Source organism: Podarcis filfolensis (genome assembly GCF_964270895.1).
Source record: "Podarcis filfolensis genome assembly, chromosome: 16".
NCBI classification, from domain to species: Eukaryota; Metazoa; Chordata; class Lepidosauria; order Squamata; family Lacertidae; genus Podarcis; species Podarcis filfolensis.
The window spans coordinates 15548861-15563674 of record NC_139620.1 but is presented as its reverse complement, the minus strand read 5'-3'; the positions used below and the strand labels follow the sequence as shown (position 1 = coordinate 15563674).

Sequence of the window (14814 nt, the reverse complement as noted above, 5' to 3'; positions counted from 1 at the left end):
TCCAGCATTGTCACCAGGAGGCTCCGCCCCTCTCCAGTGACGCACTATAAGAGAGAGGGGGCGGGGCGTGCGTGGCCTTGTCGTCGCGCTCGCTGGATAGGCCGGGTTCCGACTCGCTTTACGGCCGCCTCGCGCGACGCTCCTCCTTTTCCTTTCCTCGCTAAGATGGCGGCGGCCGGGGTGAGCTTGCGTTTACACCTGGGGGCCCCTCGCAATCCGTTTGCATCCGACTTTGGGGGCAGCATTTGGGCGCCGGGAGTGGGGCACATAGAAAAAATGACCCTAGCCAGTTGTTTTGGGGGGGATATTGCTGGGGAGAGGCGGTTGGGTTAGGAGGAGAGGGGCAGGAAGGGCCGAGGTGGGAGTGTCAGGGATACTTTCTTTCCTCCCCTCCCCAATTCTAATGTCATTCGGTTCAGGCTGCCTCATTGGGGTGGCTAAACTGTGCCAGGGAGCCACATGGGAGATTTATGAACCTCGCCGTGGGAAGGCCATTGGTCTATCTAACTCAGTATTGCTTACACTGACTGGCAGCAGTGGTTCTCCAGCGTTTCAGTCTGAAGTCTCTCCCAGCCCTAACTGGAGATTGATCTGCATGCAAGGCAGATTCTCTTACACTAAGCTTCCCCATAAATTGATGCCCCTGGTGTGCTTGTAAAGGCATTGGTAATGTTCCCATGCTGTTTCTTATTTATGGGGTGCAGGAGTATTAAAGGGACTTTGTGCGTGCTGGAATCATGGTGGGGGCGTGTTCTGCATGCCATTGATCCTCTGTGTGTAGGGGCAGTCTACTGCAGAATAGCAGCTGATTTAGAGAGCGAACAAGTAGGATGGGGGCTGTTGGTTTTCTGATATTTCCTGGGGTCATCCCTGGCGGCTGCTGAGAAATGTAAACTAGTGGGACTCTTAAACAATCTAAAGAGCAATAGGTCAGTGATTCTTAGCCATGGTGGGGCATCGAAACCTCCATGTTTAGCAGCAGTCTACGCAGAAGAAGGGAGACTGCTTCTGGCTGTCAGGTGATGGGAAAAGAAAGCTGGATTAAATCTAGATCTGGTCTGAGGCCTTGATTAGGTGTGTCAGAGGAGAGGTGGGTCTGGTGCCTTGCTGCACTGCTGGGGAGCAGTGGGAAATGGCTTGTGAAATGGGAGTGGGGTCTTGTGGGTCGGAAGTCTTGAGTGCAGAGCGGGATACAGAAGAAGGTGGGTAGCCTGCTTGGCGCTGAGTTAAGGGGCGTAGTTCAGGGGTAGAGCATCTTTGCATACAAAAGGCTGCAGGTTCAATCCTCAGCACCTGCAGGTATGGCTGGGAAAGACCCCTGGATAAGATCCTGGGGATTAGCTGCCAGTCAGTTTAGCAGAGTTAGATAGAGCAGTAACTTGACTATAAGGCTGCTGCTTCCTGTATAGTTGGAGTGGGTTTTTGTGAGGGGGAGACTAGGCTGATGGAAAAGCAGGCTGGAGTGCAACCTTTTGGAGACCCTGGAGGCTGTTCATTGGTGGGTGTGGCTCTGTGGTGGAGTGAGTGTCTAGGAAGTAGTTTATATGGGCAGTTGGGAGGGTGCATACAAGAATAGAAGGCTGCTGAGGTTTCTAGTTCATAGTGATGAGATAGCATTATGCTGCGGGTGTGGTAAGCTCAAGATTTCCTACAGTACTGCAGTGTCAGAGTTGCAGTGACTCAAGGCAGGAAATGATGAGATATGATGGCAGTGTAGGATACTACAACCGTAAGATCTCGTACGGTCAACTGTAAGCCATTAAATCTCTGGTTCTAAAATAGCACCACTTGAAAATATATTTGGGGGTGGGGGTCGTTTCCAGAGAGCAGGAGCTGGTGTACTGTGCTAGGAATCTTCTCTTGCGTATCAAAGCTCTGTTCTGCATTGTGTCTTACACTGATCCTTTCTTTTGCAGACTCTTTACACCTACCCCGAGAACTGGCGGGCGTTCAAAGCCCTCATAGCTGCCCAGTACAGTGGCGCCAAGATCAAGGTCCTCTCCACCCCACCACAGTTCCACTTTGGGCAGACCAACAAGACCCCAGAGTTCCTGAAGAAATTCCCAGCTGGGAAGGTGAGTGACTGGCCCCACTTGGGCTGATGTCTTCCAGCTGCCTCTCCTTGCTGAGAGTTGGTGAAAGGGAAGCTGCCTATGAGCCTGCTGGGGTCACCTTCGCTTGTTCCCAGTTTGCCAAGAGGTGACTGTGCATAGTGGCAAAGGTTTTCTAGATATGCCTGGTAAAAACATCAGCATCCCTACATCAGAACTGCCTCCACAGTCAGAGACAGCAATGCTCCTGAATGCCAGTCGCAGGAAACCACAGGAGGGGAGAGCGCTCTTGTGTTCAGGAACTGCTTGTGGGCTTCCTGTAAGAGGCATCTGGTTGGCCATTATAAGAACAGGATGCCGGGCCAGATAGACCCAGCAAGCTCTTTGTTATGTTCTTAATACGTATATTCTGTAAATAAGTTGGCAAAAGTTACTACAAATTACTGTGAGCCTGAGAAACACACTGTGTCCTGTGGGCACTTGGTCTGCAGGGAATTCCTCCTTACGTATGACAACTCGGCAAGTGTAGCATTTATATATGTTGGCCTGAATATAAGCAACACTTCTTTCCAAATTCTGACTGTGAAAAGTTAAAGTGCAGCTTATATTCTTGACCATACGATATCGCTGCTGAAACAGCTGCCCACAATGGCCGTTGGGAGTGCAGGGCAGCGGCGCCTGTCCACCTCCCCCAAGCCGCTGAATTTTAAAGGTGTGGCTTATATTAGGGTACGGCTTATATTCGGGCCAATATAGTAAATACATTTACTACAGTGTTTATATAGTCATGTAGAGAATATTGTTACACCCAAATGTTGGTTTGGCACAATCCTCAAGAGCTGCCACTCTGTTCTGGGTGAGGAGTCACAGTCCTGAAAGTCTCGCAGGGCTGGGAGAAACCGCGTGTTGAAAAGGTTGGGCTGAACTCTCCCAAACGTGCTTGTTTTCTTATATGCAAGGAGTTGTGCTTTTGTAATAGGAAAGTATTCAGCCTCGCACCTGCAGCAAGGTAGCCCCACCTCTTGACTTCTGCTTACAAACGGGGCCATTTGTACAATCCGGATTTGGTATTGCCATTGTACCACTTTTGGAGTGCTGTGCATGGATTTCTACATGCAGTAGTGATGTCAAATGTCAAGCTATAATTTTATGCTTATTTTGCAAGCATCCAAGAGTGGGGTTGAATTGGTCTTGGCTGGGGGGCACTAGCTGGCTTCCCAGCGTTGTGGGTGCTTCAAATGGGACCTTTGCATTTGACCAGCCAGTGGCTTGAGAGAGGCTGTTTTTCTTCCATAGGTTCCAGCCTTCGAAGGGGACGATGGATTCTGTGTGTTTGAGAGCAACGCCATTGCACACTACGGTAACCCCAGTCACCTCTGTCTGCTTCTGATAACTTAATAGAAAGTGGGAGCAGGGTTTGTGGGCATTGAACCAAGAATTCCTTGGTTGGGGACTCCTGTGCAAGGCAGAAGGTTTGAGGTTGGTTGACTGCTAGTGGCAGGTGCAAGGGAACTGTGGGTGGCCTGGGGCAACTGCCAGTTCTTGTTATGCCACCTTCCCTCGCTGTCCTGAGTTTTGCACTTGCTCACTCTTCCAAATGCCTCACCTGCTTTCCTAAGAGCTACAGATGAGATTCTGAATACAGCAGCCTAGAGGCTGTCCTTGAGAGGCCCTTGTGACCCTCCTCTCTTACCCTCCTTCCCCCTGGTCATCCTTTTGCAGACAGGTCAACATCTTTTGTTTGACTTTCGGAAGCTGAGTTTAAAACTCCTCTGGTTGTTTTGTTTCTGATTTACTTTATCCTGGCTATTATAGTTTCATTTTTTTTATTACAATTGGTGGCTTTAGTCTTTGCCTTGGGGAAAATGCACAGAAAGGCAGAACAAGAGTCTGATGGATAAGATGGATGTAGCCATGGGGTGGGGAGACGGGTCTTTGCCCTTGCAGTAATAGTTGCTTTCCTCCTCCAGTCAGTAACGAAGAGCTGCGAGGACCCACCAAGGAGGCAGCTGCCCAGGTCATCCAGTGGGTGAGCTTTGCGGACAGCGACATTGTCCCTCCTGCCAGCACGTGGGTCTTCCCCACGCTGGGCATCATGCATTACAACAAACAGGTGAGTGCTGGACGTAGGTGAAGCTGCCTGTGCACAGTCAGGCCATTGGCTCACCTGGTGCAGCGTTGGGAAGGTTCTGGTCCTGCAGGTTTTGCTGGACAATAACTCCCATCATCCCTGGCTGCTGGGGCTTCTGGAAACTGGCATCCCAACAGCATCTCAAGGGCCCCTGCAGGTTGCCCTTGCTCTAGTTCTGTGAGGTTTCTGGCCAGTTATTTCCCAGCTATAAGGGTAGTTCTCCTGGACCACACCTACCTTTCCTGTGCCAGGTGTCATATTATGTCAGGCAACAAAAAAGTTCAAGCCACAGCTGCAAAGGAAGTGTCAGATGTGACAAAAAGAAGTACTACATTGGGGAGAAAAAACGCTGAATTCTTACGGCAGAGCCAACTTAGACTGCGCCCTCGACTCTTCCTTTGCAACCCCAGGTTGCACTGTCATATGATTGGCAGGCAGCATGCCCCACCTACCCATTGACATGGGCCACAGAAGGTTGGCTGTGTCTCAACAGGCCCTGTTGACATATCCATTTCTCTACCTAGCCCTGATCGAGCAACAACATGTTCTGCAGGCAGATGGCTTCTTTGAATCCCACAAGTAGCCTGCTGCTATTTCTCCTCCCCTTGACAACTGGTACTCAGTGGTGGTAAACTGCCCCTGAATCCAGAGGCCCCATTTAGCTGTCGTGCATACTAGCAAGCTAGACTCCTCTGCTTGAGAGGTCTTTTAAACTGGAGGTGCTGTGGATTGAACTCAGGGGTCTTACATGTGCTACGCATGTCCTTAAACACTAGGCAGGTGTTCTTCATTCATGTGGAGCTGGATGGACAGGACAGGCACTTAAAAATAGAAGATGCACTCCCCACCTTATTTCAAAGTTGCATATTTAATTGATTCATGTTAAATGCACTTTGCAGTGGATTTTTGTATAGCGGGGGTGGCTGTCTTATTTTCCTGGGGTTTTTATCCTTTTTGCTGTCTCCTGAGTCCCCTAACTCAATCTTTTATTCAGGGTTGTTTTGGCTGCAGCAGATTCTGCTGTCCCTTCAGGATTTCTTTCTAAATTGTGCATCCCCCTCTTTCCCCAGGCTACAGAGTATGCCAAGGAGGAAGTGAAGCGGATTCTGGCCCTCCTCGATGCCCATTTGAAGACCAGGACGTTCCTGGTGGGGGAATGCATCACACTGGCTGACATCACGATTGTCTGCACACTTCTCTGGCTTTATAAGCAGGTGAGTTCCTGAGAGCTGACTGAGGAGCACGGGACAGAAGCGTCTGGGCATGGTAGTAAACATATATCCTGGCACGGTAAACCTATGTGCTATTTGCTCCTAGTAGGTATTGGGGAGGGGCAGCAAGATTCCACATCTCTGGCCAGTTGCAACTCCAGAGAGTAATTGAAGCTTGTGAGGGCCGGATTAGCAGTTCTGCCCTCTGGGTTGCCCAGGGCAAGGAGTCCTCTGGCGGCAAGGTTGGAAACAGCACCTCTTCTGAACCAGGGGTAACCACGGAAGAAGCAGTGCAGAGCTGAGGCGGGTCGAGACCTGATTGCGGGGGGTGAAGTGTCCTATCCTCACCGTTTGGCAGGTTGCGTTCTTTAAACGAGGCTGTTAAGAGCAGTTTGGATAGAAAAGAGTGTAGAAAAACATGGAAGGAGCAGGCTGTTGGGTCTGCTGTGATGGAACTCAAATGTCAAGAGAAGAAAAACCCAGATTATGCTCAAGAGTTGCTTGAAGAGCCTTATGCAATATGTAAAACATCTCCCTTCATAATCCTACTTCTGTTAGGTGTGGGAAGGCTCAAGTTCTCTGCCACCATCCCTTTTCTCTGGCATGGCCATGAGGGGAGGGCTTTTACTTCCACATTTAAACTGTCAAGAAGTTCCTGTTTTATCCAAAACAATGGTTTGTTCAAACAAGTTGGGATCACAACCAGTGGTTTTACAGTTATATCAAAAATTACTGATTTGGTTATACTATTAGAAATACATAGATAGATAATTATGAAATTATTGTGCGGTTTAATAAGTTAACTGTTTATATTTCAGCAACTTTTCCGCTGTACTTTATTGGAAGGAGAAAACAAATCATTTCCTTAATAACAATTTAAATAATTTATTTAACTAAAACAATAACATTGCATATGTATCCATGTTTGTTAACTGATGTGGTTAAACAATTTAAAAAAAACTTAGACTGAGTTTTAGCACACATGAAAAACTTAAAACAAATCCTTATTTCCTGATGAATAGCCTTTGGACTATAATGTAACTTAAATAGAAAGCTAACTTTAGAAAGATTTTTCCTCCAAAAGCATTTTATTTTAAAAATCCAATTTAAATTTTAACAATCTGATTTTTTTTAATTTAAAAAACATTGATTTTTATCCACCCTGGTTTAAAAGTGAAAGCTTTTAACCTTCTTTAAACTGATGGAAATGAAGGGGAGACATGGTAGCCATCTCCATTTAGCTGAAGAACTGTCTCTCTGTTGCTCCAGAGGGCAGAACTGGAACAGGTTGGTGGAAATGGCAGGGCAGCAGATGTCACCTGCAGGTTGGGGAAAGCTACAGCAGTGGGACAGAGTCTGCCTCAGGGGGGCTCTCTGTTGGAGGTGTTTAAGCTAAGGCTGAGGCCACAAGTAAGGGATGCTGTAGTTCAGCCTTTCTCAACCTGTGAGTCCCCAGATGTTGTTGGACTACAACTCCCATCACCCCTAGCTAGCAGGGCCAGAGCTCAGGGATGATGGGAGTTGTAGTCCAACAACATCTGGGGACCCACAGGTTGAGAACCGCTGCGTGTAGTTGCATCTTTCATTGAACACAGGGTTGGGCTGGGTGATGTCTGATCCTCCTTGTTGTCATGTGAAGCCTACGGTTTATTCACACAAGCTGCAGACCATTCGTGTTTAATCTAGAAGTCACGGTCTTATGCAGCCTGCCTAGCCCAAACCAAACGACGGGGGAGATGAGCATGTGCCACTCAGTCTGGTTCCCCTTGCTGTCTTCAGGTTTTGGAGCCGTCCTTCCGCCAGCCGTACGAAAACGTCAACCGCTGGTTTGTGACCTGCATAAACCAGCCTCAGTTCAAGGCTGTCTTGGGAGAGGTGAAGCTGTGTGAGAAGATGGCACAGTTTGATGGTAAGGGAACTAGAGGCCTCTACTTAAATTCATATTTTGTTTTTAAAAATGCCTTTAAATAGTTTGTGAATTGTCCTTGCTAAAAAGTGGTGATTTATAAATTTAAAGAAATGTGCTCTGTGAGAACTGGTGCCCTGTATTGGGCAGTCCTCGCCCTCTCTGGTTCTGTTCCTTGTGCTATAGAAATGAGACACAGGTGCAGAAAGATGACATCTCTCCCCTATACCATCTGTCCTCCTTCTGGAAAGTGTGGTGGTTCAGAAACTAAGACCCTCTTTACTCTGCTCCCAAGGAAGGGGCATTGTCTGCCTTACTGTGTTTCTCTGCTGGCAGCAGCATATGCTTAATCACAAGTGACTGTTCTTTAAAAGCTCGCCAGTGTTATCTACAGATTCAGCTACCTGATCTTAGACGAATCAACCCAGCTTGGCTTCTTAAACCATTAATCCACCTTCCATCCTTATGCTTTTTCAGATCTGCTGACTTGGCACCTCTGCGGCCTTAGGAATTAATGAAATCTGCTTGCTGAAATAGATTAAAATAAGTCTTGAGCAGAGTAGAAAACTAGAAGGTGCTTTTGAAAAACTTGGTGCTGTTTGGCTTGGCAGCCACAAATTTATGACCGGCCTACCCAAAGAAATTGCTTGGAATTAACAACAGAATTGCCATTTGTACGTACCAATGTGCTGGCTTATTTTTATTTATTTATTTCCTAAAAATTTTATAACACTTGATGGCTAAGGAAACCCCCCCCCCAAAAGAGCAGTTCACGAAAATAATAAAGCAATAAAATTATCAGTAGAAACAGTTAGAAACAGCTATTTAAAGCATTTGAAAATTAAAATCTTCAGTAAGTGTGAAACACCAGATACCTAAGTATCTAGGCAGGTTTGCCTAAGCAAAAAGGTACAGTCGTACCTTGAAAGTCGAACGGAATCCATTCAGGAAGTCCAACTTCCAAAACGTTTGGAAATCAGACCTGCAGCCAGTCAGAAGCTGTGGAAGCCCCATCAGACAGGGGAAGGGTTTGAAGAACGTTCAGAAACCAGAACACTCACTTCCAGGTTTTGATCGTTTGGGAGCTGATTTGTTCGGGAGCCAAGACTTCCAAGGTACGACTGCATTTAGCTGCTTTCCGAAAAAAGTTCAAAGAAGCCTGACTGATGTTAATAGGCAGGGAGTTCCAAATTGTGGGTGCAAAATGGGCATTATGTGTCCCCCGTAACAGTGTCAGTTTTGCAGATCCAGGTGGCTGAGTGGGCATATATGGGTAAGGTGCTCTCGCAGGTAAACCGGTCCCAAGTTGTTCAGGGCTTCATATACTAATAGTAACACCTTGGCCCAGTAGCATACTGGCAATGAGTGCAGGTCCCTTGAGCCCAGGTGCATGCAGGCAGGGTCTCACCCCTGTCAGCAATCATGCATTCCAGCTGCAGCTTTTCCATATCAAGTGTGCGGGAAGCCCCACACTGAGTGCAATGCAGTAGTCCCTTCTTGAAGTAAGTAGCTTGGCGTGGGTGTGGCCAACCTGTGGCTCTCCAAATGTTGGGACTGCATTTCCCATAATCCCAGATGATTGGCTGGGGTCAACCTCTTGACAGTGCCCCCGCCCCACACACCATTTTCCTCCTCATTCCCTCTCTGTGCAGCCAAGAAGTTTGCTGAGAACCAGCCCAAGAAGGAGGTTCCCAAGAAGGAGAAGCAGCCCAAGGAGGACAAGAAGTCGGAGAAGAAAGAGGAGAAGAAGCCCGAGCCCGAGGAGGAGATGGACGAGTGCGATGAGGCCTTGGCCTCCGAGCCCAAATCCAAAGACCCCTTTGCTCACCTCCCCAAAAGGTGAGGCCCTGCTCGGGGTGGCAGTGATGGATTGGGAAAGCCTTGGGACAATCCTGTTTCTGGATAGCTAGAAAAAGTCCATGTGCCAGATAGGACTGGGCGATAACTGGTTTTCAGTATTGCGATATATCACCAGCTAAACATTGTTATATATTGATATATCACAATATCTGAAACAAGGAAGGAACCATGCAGAGGCGAACAGGACAGTGTCTACTTTGGGGCTTGACTACTGATGAAACTGAGTGTGTAATGATTGATAATATTGTCATTTATCTGTTTTAGACTCCTATTGCAATGTTTAGCAGGTGATATTGAGAGGGTTAGCTTGTGATAACCTTTGCAATGTTTAGCTGGTGAGTTGTCCTGATGTTGAAAGCCAGATATTGCCAAGCCGTTACACACATTGTGATTTGTGATATTTTGCCAGCTGAAATATTATGAAACAGTTCTCATGATGTGTACTTCAAACCATTTTTGCATGCTATATTGATATATCGCTCAGCCCTAGTGCCAGAGAATTGGGGGGTGTGCGTTGTACAAGCTTGGAGGCCACTTAGCAAATCAGTTCTGAGTCCCTTCCACCCTAAACCCCCCTCCCCCAGAAAATCCCAGCTTGTGATAATGGGGAAGTCCCAGAGTTGTGCAAGGCACCAGGTCTCCCTTCTCCCAACCACTTGATGTTATATTCTGCCATTTTGGAGGCTCCTCAAATTTTCCCGTGCATTGTTCAAGTGGTTCTGCCTCTGAAATAAGGTCTAGAAGTTTTCCTTTAAAAAAAAAAAAAAAAAGCTGTGTTCTAGCCAAGCTTTTGTTCCTGGACTGTTCCTAAGTCCGGTGACTGACCCTTGTTTTATGGGTGGTGTCAGAAGACATTCAGGGCTGGCTGCCATTGGCATAGGCCTTCTGTTCAGAATCCACCTCTCCCTCAATTACTTGCAGGGAGTGCCGGGCAGCATCCCAGGGTGTGCAGCCCTTACAGGCTCTCTGTGTGCAGCTTGCTTGGAGTGAGATGGGATAGGGAAGGTTCTCTGTTGGGGAAGGTTGAGGTGCCCTTTCCTGAATGACCCCCTGCTGCCTCCCAGGTGGTGAGGGCCCAGTTCTAGGCATGCAAGCCGTCCCCCAGGACCCTGGCAGGGGGAGAGCAGTGTGCAGGCAAAGACCCCCCCCCAAACTCTGCAGGGATGGCTTTCCAAGCCAAAGGGGAGTGTGTAGCTTGCTGCATGCTTCCCTTCTGTTTCAAAGGCTGTGGGTGCGAACCACGTACCTTATAATGCACAGGACAGTTGTTGGCCTTGGGAAAGGATTGTTCAGCTGCAGCAGGCTCTTGATTTAAGAGTAGATGGTTCTGTGGGAAGGATCCTGGCCAGCAGTATTTTCAGGTGGTCCACACAGTGGATCTTGTGAAGAAGGGCAAGGTACTGTAGGGCTTGGCAAAGGGACTTGCTTCTCTCCTTTGTATGTGGGGCTTGGCCAAGCACAGCAGCTCAAGTTCTGTCCAAAAGCAGTAAATGAAAGACAACTTAGGAGATCTGCTCATTCAGGGAGAAAAATTACTGAAATGGGCTCACCGCTGCACTATATGTATATATGCCTGCTGCATTTCAGGTGCAAAACCAGTGGAACTGGAGGGCAAGCATATGCTCAGAACTTTGCACAGGATCAGCCCAGGGCAGAATCCTCTCCTGGCCTCCCCACTCCCCCAAGCTTCCCTTGTTTCCCTAGCTGCCCTTGTTAGACACTTAGGAGTCCAGACGTGGGCAGAAAGTAAATCACCCTACAGCAAGTGTTTCTGAATCCCAGTTGCTTAATAGTGGCTTAACAGCGGCTGTAAGAAAATATCCTGCCCCCTAAAATTACAAGCTTAACTTGCACACTTGTTTAAAATCACATGGGCGCCCTCTCCTGGTTCACCCACTAGGGGGCAGCCCATAGCTGTGCTTTGGCTGTCCCACATCCCATGCCCTGCCACGTGCTAGGGCTCCTTTTGTGCTTTGCCCCAGCCAGGCCGAGCCCACATTCCCTGCTTGGGAGAAAGAAACACTGGGCGGCGGCAAGGAGCCTTGCTCCTTGGGTGGTTCGCCAACCTGGTGCCCTCCAGATGTTTGGGGCTGCAACACCCCTGTCAGCCGCAGCTCTTGGAATGGCTGGGAGACCGAATAGCTCTGGCAGCAGAGTGTAAAGCGAAAGTGTCAAAACTTTAATGCGTGAAAGAGCAAAACAAGGTGGGGTTAGAAAACTGGGTTTGGCTTGGCCCTGGAAGATGGGAAGGGCCGTAGCTCAGAAGCAGAGCACCTGCCTTGAGTGCAGAAGGTCCCAGGATTGGGAGAGACTTCTTGGTGAGCTGCTGCCAGTCAGTGTAGACGCTACTGAACTAGATGGACCATGTAAGGCTGCCTTCTATGTTCAAATGTATGTTGTTCACACTCAAGCATCCGGCAGAGGAGGCCTGTCCACTGGGTTGGGTGGGACAGCCAACTCTCTCTCTCCCCGCCCCCCATGTAAAACATGTTCCCCTGCTGAGCTGTATTCAGAGCATGGTGTGTTTCTACAAGAGGAATCACACCGTTAATATTGGCCTTGATGCAACACTGCAGCTGTTACCAGCACAAACCATCCTCTGAGCCAATATACTCTTAAACAGTAGCTGCCTTGTTTTTGGAAACCCCCCTCCCCTACCCCATGTGTTCTGTATCAGGCGTAATTAATAGCGTTCGTCATTCTGAAGGCAGATGGGTCATAATACCACTTGAGTTTTGGTTTGGGTTTTTTCATCCACGCGATCCCTCCCTTCTCCCCGAAAACAGGTTTTTCTAGATTTTCAGCTGGCTTTTCCCTTTTGCAGTGAGTGTGAACTTGGATGTGGGTGGGCTGCTGTTTGGGATCAGCATCTTTGGGACCCAGCCACCCAGTGGGCTTCTACAGAATTTCTGCCTGTTTGGCTAAGAGACCCCCACCCCCGAACCCATGATGAACACACAAAAGTGGACGACTTTCTGGAGAAAGCCATGGCAATGTCTATTGAACAAGGGTAGCAGCCACACCTTCTGGTCTCCCACTTTAGGACAGTCACCTTTCCTACAGCAGCTGCTCACCTGTGCCCCTCCCTCTATTCTTCTTGTGCAGAATGATGGATTGACTACTGTTCTCTCTACGCACAATTGCCTTTAGAGACTGGTGCTTTTAATTCCTCTACCAGGCTGCTTATTGGGATTTCAACTGCATTTTGCATCAGTTAGCTCCTTTATCTCCAGGCTCATTTCAGAGTGCTGCTGCTAACATTTCAGAAGCGCTAAATGCTTTGGGATGAGGTTTGTTTGGAGGTCTGTGGGCCTGCCTGGACCTGGAGGTCTGCCTCGAGAGACCCTGCTGCTGCTGCTTGTTGTTAAACAAGTCAAGTGTCAGAGAACCAAAGACGGGGCTTTTTCAGTTGGGTGTCCCCTGCCAACACACACACAGAGGTAGAATTCTCTCCCCTAAAACTCCATTTGGCCCCTTCTCTTGTGGTATCAAAGTAAGCCTTAAAAGCATCGCTTTAATTTAGCAAGAGTAGCTTCACTCTGTGCGGCAGAGGCTGAGTGGCATCTTCGGGGAAGGGCTGTGGCTCAGTGCCTGAGCATGTGCTCTGCGTGCAGAAGGACCCCCCGGGTCAGTCCCTGCCTGCATCTCCAGGTATTGCTGGGGGAGGCCCTTGTCTGAAGCCCTGGAGAGCTGCTGCCACCCAGTGCAGGCAGTACTGAGCCAGATGTGCCCCTGGTCCAACCCAACGTAACACAGCTCCCTACGACCCTTTCCTGTCCTCTTCCCTTCAGCTCCTTCGTCATGGACGAGTTCAAGAGGAAGTACTCCAACGAGGACACCCTGACGGTGGCAATACCCCACTTCTGGGAGCATTTTGACAAGGAGGGTTGGTCCATCTGGTATGCAGAGTATCGCTTCCCCGAGGAGCTCGCTCAGACCTTCATGAGCTGCAACCTCATCACAGGTAAGCCTGCCGTGACCCCAGTCGCCACCACCTCCATTTTTTTCTGGGCTGGCGGCCTCTGAGCTGGGCCAGACAGTCAAGTGACCTCTTTGTCCCCCCCCCCCTTTCTTTCCTGGCAGGCATGTTCCAGCGCCTAGACAAGCTGCGCAAGAACGCCTTTGCTTCTGTCATCCTCTTTGGCACCAACAACGCCAGCTGCATCTCTGGCATCTGGGTCTTCCGTGGGCAGGAGCTAGCCTTTCCAGTGAGTTTATGCCTCGGGGAGACCTGTGAGGAACCCGGACCTCTTGGGAGATCTGAGCTTGATGGCTTCCCTAGCTATTTCTCTCGCAGGAGGGTCAGGGAAAAGCAGCATTGCCATTAGCCGTTCTCACTGCAGCTCAGACAGGTGGCTCCCCATTGGATCTTTAGTCAGGCCCACCTAGGCTAGATTTATGTTGCTCTCCCACAAGCAAGGAGCCACGATAGATCGATCAAGTGGGCAGCCATGCCAGGAACACTTTACAGCAGCCTTTGCCAACCTGTGCTTGCTGGGGGCTGCTGGGAGTTGTAGTCCAACAACACCTGGAAGGAAGAAAAAGTGAGGCTATGCACACCTTAGCAACAGCCAGCTGTGGTTGTCCCTCCACAGCTGACATGGGCCTCTCACCCACCGCCTCTTGCCACATTGTAGTTTGCCTGGCCACAAACTACAAACTGCAGCGTGACGACCCTGCAGCATTTTTATTATACGTAAGAAAAGCAGAATACCATTGCAAACTGACTTCTGTTCACAACGGTCAGATCTGATGGAGAATATCTTTTGCCAACCTGGTGCCGCCCTGGTAGTTTGCACTGCGACTCAATCAACCCTGACATATGGGTTATACTTGCTGGGGCTGATGGGAGTTGTAGTCCAGAAACAACTTGGAGGGCACCAGGTTGGCGGAAGCAGTCTTAACGAGATTCAGTGCCAGTGTTTAAATATTTAAAGGTGATTTCCACTTTGGGCTTCAGCAGCCGGGGCTGAGCTGCTCTTACAGTTAACGGGTGAAGTGGGGAGGGAGGCGGCCCCTTTATTTCTCTCTCCCCCCCTCCCCCCCCACCCAACCTGACTCTGCTCCCTCCGTGTCTCCTTCAGCTGAGCCCCGACTGGCAGGTGGATTACGAATCCTACACTTGGCGGAAGCTGGACCCGGAGAGCGAGGAGTGCAAGACGATGGTGAAGGAGTATTTCCTGTGGGAGGGCGAGTTCAAGCACGTCGGCAAAGCCTTCAACCAGGGAAAGATCTTCAAGTGATGCGGCCAGAGAGCTGGCGAGGGGGGCGGGACTGTTCCCAAAACCATGGACCTAAGGAAGGGCGTCGTAGTCTCCGAAGGAGCGGTGAGAGCTCCCGCCACCGTTAGAAACAACTCAGCAGGGAGAGACGTCGTGACATTCAAAGACGCGAATTAAAAACCCGAGTGTGCTAGTAGCTTCAGTGTCCGGTCTGTGCTTTGGGGGGGGGGGGCCTGTGGAAGGCCTCAGTGCCAGGAGGAGGAGGGGACAACATTTCCTCTTTTGCTCCTCGAGGGAGTTACAAATAGTAGTTTGGCTTACAAGGCAGCCTCTTTCTACACCCCACAGCATGGCCCTTGCCCCTGGCTGCTTCCAGCTCCCCTAGAATATGCCTGCCAGATAGAGGGGCCCCCTGATTTGTCCTGGGGTGTGA

General features: G+C 49.4%; 1 protein-coding gene across 1 annotated transcript; it reads left to right on the top strand.

Annotated features, from left to right (window-relative positions):
• The first annotated feature begins 5 nt into the window (after positions 1–5).
• EEF1G (eukaryotic translation elongation factor 1 gamma) lies at positions 6–14577 on the top strand. The gene is made up of 10 exons (XM_083592035.1): positions 6–180; positions 1917–2075; positions 3348–3411; positions 4022–4164; positions 5253–5396; positions 7173–7302; positions 8952–9138; positions 12951–13123; positions 13243–13367; positions 14244–14577. Exons 1-10 carry the CDS (start codon positions 166–168, stop codon positions 14400–14402), a joined length of 1299 nt encoding a protein of 432 aa, XP_083448161.1. The 5' UTR covers positions 6–165; the 3' UTR covers positions 14403–14577.
• Positions 14578–14814: the final 237 nt, after the last annotated feature.

Excerpts from the sequence above, each read along its gene's own strand:
- EEF1G (XM_083592035.1), top strand. Across the intron at positions 4,165-5,252 it reads TCATGCATTACAACAAACAG|GCTACAGAGTATGCCAAGGA; the intron begins GTGAGTGCTGGA and ends CTCTTTCCCCAG. Across the intron at positions 7,303-8,951 it reads GAAGATGGCACAGTTTGATG|CCAAGAAGTTTGCTGAGAAC; the intron begins GTAAGGGAACTA and ends CTCTCTGTGCAG.